The sequence below is a fragment of the Gracilinanus agilis genome, chromosome 4 (assembly GCF_016433145.1).
Source record: "Gracilinanus agilis isolate LMUSP501 chromosome 4, AgileGrace, whole genome shotgun sequence".
NCBI classification, from domain to species: domain Eukaryota; kingdom Metazoa; phylum Chordata; class Mammalia; order Didelphimorphia; family Didelphidae; genus Gracilinanus; species Gracilinanus agilis.
This window is the reverse complement of record NC_058133.1, coordinates 156,603,861-156,612,494: the sequence shown is the minus strand read 5'-3', so window position 1 is coordinate 156,612,494 and position 8,634 is coordinate 156,603,861. Positions and strand designations below refer to the sequence as shown.

The following is an 8,634-nucleotide window of genomic DNA, read 5'->3' as shown; positions in this document are numbered from 1 at the left end:
AAAATGAGGAAGTTGGATTAGATGACTTTTGAAATTTCTTAGAACTCTAAAAAATAACAAGTGTCTTGTAACTCTAGATTAGAAAGAATGTCACGAGGACCTCTTTTTTCATGGCATCACTGGATATAAAAGTGGTTGTACACAGTGGTCTTTGTATGTACTTCTGTAACCAGATGCTGATTATTGAAGTGCTAGTATGGGGGAGAAACCTGGAGTTTGAATAATGGAAATCCTTCCCTTTTCCACAGGTAATATTCAAGAGGCAGACACAGAAAATGACCTGAATTTCAGTTTGATGAACATATTGACTTTTTAGCTTCAGATCATTTGATTTCCATTGCAAGCTGAGAGAGGACCAATAGGCAGGCAGTTGGAATTCTTGTGTTGAATTAGGAGCATAACTAATATTTGCCCTGCAGGGCATGGAAACTTTAGTATATATTTAATTTGTTATTTATTATTTTATTATTAATTTATATATTATTTAGTGTCATATATGTTATAGAAATATATTTAATATATTTATGTAGTATATTTATTTATATAATAACATTATTATAAATAATGTATAAATACACATAATATATTCCAGTTATTCCCAAAGTGGGCGCTACCAACCCCTGGTGGGTGCTGCAGCAATCCAGGGATGGTGGTGATGGCCACAGGTGCATTTATCTTTCCTATTAATTGCTATTAAAATTAAAAAAAATTAATTTCCAGGGGGCTAAGTAATATTTTTTCTGGAAAGGGGGCGGTAGGCCAAAAAAGTTTGGGAACCACTGATATATTCACATGATATAATATATTGCAAATAATATATAAATATATCTATAATATATACATTTAATATAAATATAAATTATAACATATGTATAATATATAAATAATAAGATATTCACTTATATGTTATATAATGTAAATTTATAAATATAAATAATATATTTAATATATGTTCTATTTCTTCATGTTCTGAAGCAAAAAATCTTAGAAAATGTGTACATAAGAAAATAAAAATTATTTTATTGGGTCACATCCATTATTTGTGCAGCCTTGTATCTGATCTTTGCCAGTGGCACCAAGGTATGGGATTTGTAAGGGGAGGGTTATCCTCTGTGACATCTTCCTCAGAAGCATAAGGAATCCCAGTCCTCCAGCCAAGAATAGTTTTAGCTAAGACCAATGGATTGACAGGACCATTTTCTTTTATTTTCTCAGGTAAGCAAGACCAATTACTGTCTGCTGGCTCCTTTCAGAAGAAGAGGTTGGCAAGAAGGCCTGGCTATTTGAGGACAGATAACAGGCCACAGATAGAATGCCTCACTCCTACCACTCCATCATCATTCAACCTGAAGGAGCTGGGACACAGCAAAGACAGAATGGCTGAGCTTAAGCCCTGTGCCATGGCCAGACATGGAGACTTTGGTTTGAGAAGACAGGATTTCAGCCCCTCAGCTGGGAATCCCATGCTCAAGGGCAGCAGCATCATAGGACATGGCATATTGGGAAATTGCTGGTCTCAGCCAGGATTAGATGCCAAACTGAAAGACAGCATAACTGGTCTTATTCCTCCTTGCTCCTCTGTTTGTTTGGAAGATTTTCCACACACACACAGACCTGAGGTCTCCCTGGCCCATTGGAAAGTGGCTGTTGGTGCCAGAACTCAGGGTCACACATTCCCTGTGGCACAGAAGGAAGCAAATATCTCCAGTGACCAAGTAGACCACCAGCAACCTCTGTCCACCCCACCTAGTCCTCATGATGTCTTTAACTCAAGCTTTAGCTTCATTCAACTTTCTCTCCAATGTGCTGGGGAGCGGGGAGAAGCTGAAGGTTGCCTACCCACCAGGGAGAGAGAGCCCCCCTGCCAAAGTTCCACAGAGGTACGAGCAGAAAATACCAGTGTGGATGAATTGGTCAGGAGGCAGGGCAGTATAGGAGCCTGTGAGGACCAGAGAAGCATTTCTCAGCCTTGTAGTTGTAGGACTGCTCGAGACCAAGTGGGCACCGCTCTGGCTACAAGCAGCAATAACCAGCCTGAGAAGGAGGTTTTTTCTTTCTTAGATACTGATGCAGTGATCTCCTGTTCCCCGGATTCCTCCTCTGTGGGTTCTTCAGTTACCTCAGGCTATGAGAGCAACATCATGGCAAGTGATCACAGCTGGGACACCCTGGTCAAGAAATATGAGCCAGTGCTGATGGGCTGCCTTCTGAGCAACCAGGCTCTGCTAAAGGTTGGTATTTCCTTGGCCTGTGGGTATGTGGGGCAGGGATAGGGGTAGGTGGGGACAGGTTCCTCAGCAGTTATATCAAAGCACAGATGAACCTTTTGGGCAAAAGGCAAGAAATGATTGGTTTCTGTCATGATGTGACTTCCCCTTTGAGATATTTCAGCAACTCCATTGCGGCTGATTACAAGGGAGAGGGATGACTGCATTTCTATTTCTTTATCTCCCCCCTGCCTCCCATCCCCTCTTTAAAATTAAAGTTTTCCTTATACTCAACTGCTCTGAATTATTCTTGTAATTGAGCTCTTCTCTATTCTTTTTCTATTTAGGTGCAAGGTGCTCTAGGTCTACCTTGGTTTGGAAAATGAAAGTGGGGAGGGGAGGCAGGGCTGATAGATACTGGAGTAGGACGGGTGACATGAAAATACCAGGTATCCCAAGACTCTTAGTGTAGCTTTTAAGCTTTAATAACTTAGAGGTATTCCAAGATATTAAATTATAAGTGGAGAGGATGCTTATACCAATTTAATATTAGATCTACCAGGTTACTAAAGTACTATACAAGAGAGTTCTCCAAAGTCCCAATAACAATTGGAGAGATTAAATTGGCTCTAAGATTTTGAGATGCTCTATAATTAATTAATATAATAATCTGATAGATCTATGATTTCATTGATATATGTACTTCCTCCAATGGAACAGATTAAAATCTCTCCACACTAGTATGTTGTCATAGATTTAAAGATAAAAAAATTAAACTAAAATTATAAAAATTTAAAGGAAATTAAATATTATTTATTTTCAATGCCCACTCCTCTCCATGGAGGACTTAGAGAACCAAGGGATGGCATTGTTGGGAGGGGGGTTTGCTTTCTGGCAACAAGAAAAGATTGAAAGTGTTTTAACTAGCCCCTACTGAATAAGGATTCCCTTAGAGTCCCCACATGTGGTGAAGATTTTATATATCCTTTCCCTTATCATAAAACTTCCTGGGAGGAGGAGATGATCAGTGATTTTAAAGGAAATATCATCATCTTTGATCTATTCCTGATATTCTTGGTGCCATTTCTGCTTCTGGTCACTTTTTAACATTAAGAGACCCACTATGAACTGCAAATATTTGATATCACTTACTATGTGGACCCAATCATTTAGACTTGAGATTCAGTCCTCTCTGAGAATCTTCCAGATTCAGTCACTCCTTTAGGCAATTGTTCCTCCTCCTCCTCCTCCTCCTTCTTCTTCTACTCCTTCTTCTTCTCCTCCTCCTTCTTCTACTCCTTCTTCTTCTCCTTCTCCTTCTCCTCCTTCTCCTTTTCCTTCTTCTTCTTTTCCCTTTCTTTTTTAGTAATGTTTTTATCAGGTTTCTTGAAAACTGGTAGTCTACATTGACCAGTAAGAATCCTAAAGCCATTTAAGTCATTGAAGGTCTTTTCTCCTCTCTCTCTCTCTCTCTCTCTCTCTCTCTCTCTCTCTCTCTCTCTCTCTCTCTCTCTCTCTCTCTCTCCACCCCCTCCTTCCCTCTGTCTCTCTCTTTCTCTTTCTGTCTTAGACTCAATCAAGATCACAGGATTATAGAGCTAGGTAGTGTCTGAGGCCAGATTTGAATCCAGGCCCTTCCATCTCTAGGCCTGGCTCTCAATCCACTGAGCCACCCAGCTGCCTCCAATGAGAGTCTTTTAGAAAGAGATGCCAAACTTGAGAACTGACAACAGCTTATGCTACTTGAAACAGATTAAAATGTAATTGGTAAATGTTTAACAAAATAAATAAAATTCTAAGCAGCATAGAGAATGTTTGTTTATAATTTTCTAAGTTAATATGCAACTCTAGAAAACCTTACCAACAAGGGCTAGAGTATGAAAGGGCAAGAGCTTAACCTGTGCCCTCATGTAAGTTAGGCTAATTTTTCCTTAAGAGGTATGGAGGCCATTTCTGAGACTTGGTTGTCTCAGGGGACTGAAGGCTCAGGATGTTGACATTACTTACTTATTGACTCACTACAAAACACCCACAAAGAGCTCCAGACAACCTCTCTGATGCTTTGCTGGTGGGCGAATCAGTCGCAGGAGTATCATGTTGCCAGATCAATTCAAGGTATCCTCAATGCCTTTTCTTGTTCTTTTCCTGCCATGGCTAAATAAATCTCCTTTTATGAACTGTTGAATGATCTTCAAGGATCTCATTTTGTTCCAGTATCCAAACTATACTCCCTGGAACTGGCCTGAGGCAGGTCCAACTAGGAACATCTGGGCTAGGATCTAGAAACGCTGGCAAGTCAGGCTCTGGTGATATCATTGATTCAATAAACATTCTGATCAATGTGATCCAACTACTCCTAAGTACCAGAGAAATAGGCAGAATGGCATTGAGTTGTAATCTGGTCTTACAGCTGCTGTGATGATCAGTTTGAAGTAGAGAATAGTGGATATATGTCTATTATATATAATTGTACATGTCTATTATATAATAAAAGATACATATCTATTATATATGATTATAAAAGAAATTTTATTTATATATTAACATACTTGTAATTATTATATTTACATATATTATATGAATAATTTAGTGATCAGTATAGATTATGAAAGGAAATGGTAGAATCTGAGCAACATAGCTTACAGAATGCAAAAACTTAGCACCTACTCAATAGTTAGCAAGATAAAACTACAGAAAGTAAGACGAGGTCAGGTTGTGCAGGGCTTTCAAAGCCAACATATATATGATCCTAGAAGCAATAGGAAGGCTGTTTAAGTTTATTAATGGGAGTGTCCATCGAGTATGATCAGAACCATATGAAGTTATTAATAGGACAACATTACTTTCATAATATTGGGAAGGGCAGTAGTTATGATATAATGATAGTTTTGGCTAACACAAGATTTAGCATGCTTGGTTGGCATAAGTTTCAGAGGCTAGGAATAAATATCCCTTAATTAAAATGTTATTGTAGAAATCAAAGCAGAGCTGTCCTAGAAATTAGCTAGTGAGATGAGGGACCTGGACCTTTTGGAGAATTTTGTGTTTTATTTATGAGAAAAGCAAGCCTGTGCTTGCATGCGTGCATGTGTGCATGCATCTGTGTGTGTGTGTGTGTGCGTGTGTGTGTGTGTGTGTGTGTGTGTGTGTGTGTTGTGAATGCACATGTGGGCATAATCTATAGCATTGGATTTGCATCACAGGATGTAAAGCTGGAAGAGACCTTAGAAATCATCCAGTCCAAGGGCTCTAAGCATTTTTTACATCGTGTACTTTTTTGGCACAGAAAAAAATACTCTTACTATTTCAAAGACAAGAAAGTGATTAAAAACAGAGAAAAAAGGGTCTTTTTGCTAGTGCAAGTACTAACAAGTAAGGAAAAAGTAAGAATATTTCCATTATTTCTGACTAGCCCTCTCCCCTGCCTGGATTTCCTCTTCCCTCCTCTCTTTTATCTCTCCAGCCCAACAACAAATCCTAAGCTTCACAACCAAACAAAAAGCTTACCTTGGCAACAACTCTGCTTGAGAGTATGAGATTTGGCATGAAGAATGCTGGTGACATCAGCCAGATTTCCCTCTCTTTTCCAATCCTCTTACTGGGATATGGATCACAACGCTTTGAAAACAGAGAGCTTTTGATAAGCTGGGGGTTGTGAAATCTTTGAGCAAATTTGGGTCCTTTGAGGAGCAATAGGACCAGGGACATAATGTTAGCATTTTGGATCAAAGTGAATGATGAAGGTGCTGTATAGTCACTTTATTTCACCTCTAATTTAGTGCTTGATTCAATGTAGTTATTTAGAAATATATACAAGGTTGAAATGATGCATAGTCATATTTCTCTTCTGTTTTTTAACCATGTTCCTACCCCTTCAGACACAACCTTTAAAATCAGTAGGTTATAATTTAAATGATAAAACACAGTATGACCTCATTTTATTTGAACTTAGCATGCAGGAATGCAGGGATATGCAATTGGTAATTGAAAAAAAATAAAAGGAGAAAAATACATAAAATAAGAATTTTTAATGCTATGCTAACTGCACCATTTTCCCAAACAGTGTGAAGTCTTACAGACATTTGTCCAATTACACTCATTCTTTCTGAGAAGTGTTAGTGGGAGTCATATATTGTTTTGTATCAAATATTAACTCTAGCATTAATATTGGTCCTGAGTTCTCACTTTTAACAAATCATGCCCATGTCAGAGCAGTTCTTCTCTTTGTTTCGTTAACTCTGTTTGGTTATTAATAATGGCCCCAAAGTTCAAGAGTAATGATGCTGGTAGATCTTTTTAAAAGTTTCCATATTATTCATTTTTATAAGTGAGAAATCTTGTAAAACCAAAACCCCAAATCATATACCCAAATAAGTGAAAAAACATACGTTTTCATCTGCATTCCTATTCCAATAGTTTTTCCTCTGGAGGTAGACGGCATTCTCTTTCATAAGTCCCTCAGAATCATTCTAGATCATGTGTTGGTACATCTGATAAGCCTAAGAAAAGTCATAAAGTACACAAATATGTTTGTATGAGAAATACTTATTAAATAATATAGTTTGCTATATTATGTGAAATTTTAAATTTGCATGAAAAGTCTTGGTCATGTAAAATGAATCCTACTGTACTGCTAGTCAACAACAATTTAACATCTTGGAAAGGAGCTAGACTTTTGGGAAGATAACATGGCAGAATGACTAGAGAGTCAATAAGTCTGATAGTTAGGAAGGCTCAGGTTTGTCCTGCCAACATGATCTTGATTTCATGTTTTCATAGAGGGAGGAAGTTCATTTATTTAAAAGGGACAAAAAATAAAAGCAGAAATAATAATAATAATAAGGCACAATGTGAAGTCATGGTTAAAGGGTTAGTCTTGGAGTCAGGGATATCTGTTTCTGACATATATTAGCTCTATGACTGCGGGCCCATGCAACTCTAAGACTCTAAGTTACAAAATTGCTGATCTGCATTGATAGAATAAATTTCCATGTTGACAGTTCTCTCCTATGATGAAATCACAATTGTAGAATGCCCTCTTCACCAGTCTAAAAAAAATAGATAACTGGAAAACCTTTTCTCTTGATTGTTTGCTAGTAAGATTTGATTATGAGTGTTTCTATAGTAATTGCTTATTAGGATGCTTTACAAAATCATTTCTCTACTTTTTAAATTTCATATCTCTAGGATAAATTGCTATTCCCATTTAGAGTTGAGTACACTGAGGCCCAGAAAAAGTAAAATCATTTTCAGCGCACAGGAAGGATGGGGTAGAACCAGGATGAGCATTTTCGGCTCCTGTTCTTTGAAGCTGTTGCCCATCCCTTGCCTCTGACTGACTCTATTGAGCAAATTGGCAGAAGGACAAGGAAGGGAGACAGAGCTGCTTTATTATTTGTCTTTGTCTCAGTTATAGTCTCTATCAAGCAGCCTGGGCAAATAAATGCCCAAGGTGCCAGGACATTTGCCAGAGCTGGCAGGAGTGGGAAGCTCCTGTATCTCAATGCCCTTCTCTTTGAAAAGCTATTCAGAGAGGGCTTTTTGAGATTCAGAATTTGTTCCAAAAGAAAGTAAACAAAAAGTCATGCCACTCATCTCCTCCAGTTAATTTGATCTTTATTCTCTCCAACGATGGATATAAGATACATTTGAAGTATAATGATGACTTTTACACCATTTGATTGTAATTGTTTTTGCAAAGAACAAGGACTTTTTTCATAGTCTCTTCTCATTATTAAATCTTCTATTATCCTTCCTCTTGGATAAATATACTTACCTTGAGAATATAATATTAAGTAATATCCAGTATCATATGGGAGTGTGTGCTACTAATAACTGACCTTGATGTAGTACTTGAAGTTTATAAATCATTTTACATTCATATCTTTTGATAGACTTCACAGCAACCCAGTAGTGAAGTTGTTGCCAGGCTCCCACAGGTGTTATTATCTAAATTTTGAGGATAAAGAAAAGGAGGTTCAGAGTAGGTAAGAAACTTGCCCAGGGTTGTACAGCTAGTAAGTGTCAGAGACTGGATTTGAACTCAAGTCTCATTTGACTCAACTTGCTGGCTACAAATGTCCTCCTTTGGTCATTGGCAGGAATTCCATTCAGGGAGTGTGTGGCTAATAGAGGGTGCTAAGAAATGGCCAGTGGTAGAATAAAGATGATGGAGGAAGAGCCCCTTTATTCAAATTCAACTCATTCCCTTTGGATTGTAGAAACTTTAAGAAGTTGGGAAGGCATTATTTGTTCTCTCTCATGGTTCTTTTTGTTAGTGTTACAGATACAGACAAATCCAGGCAATACATTCATAGAGGTTCTTTTAATTAAAAGACTTACAAATATCTTCTATTTTTACATGACAATCATTTTTTGGATATAGTCCCTCCTTCTTGGAATTAAATGCTTAAAAAAAAACAACTCC

General features: G+C 37.6%; 1 protein-coding gene across 1 annotated transcript in view; it reads left to right on the top strand.

Moving 5' to 3' along the window:
* Positions 1–1,376: 1,376 nt before the first annotated feature.
* DISC1 (DISC1 scaffold protein) overlaps positions 1,377–8,634 on the top strand; it is a 420,969-nt gene continuing 413,711 nt past the window's right edge. The window contains exon 1 of the mRNA XM_044674988.1: positions 1,377–2,231. Within this exon, the coding sequence (XP_044530923.1) occupies positions 1,377–2,231 (855 nt within the window). The remainder of the gene's footprint in view (positions 2,232–8,634) is intronic.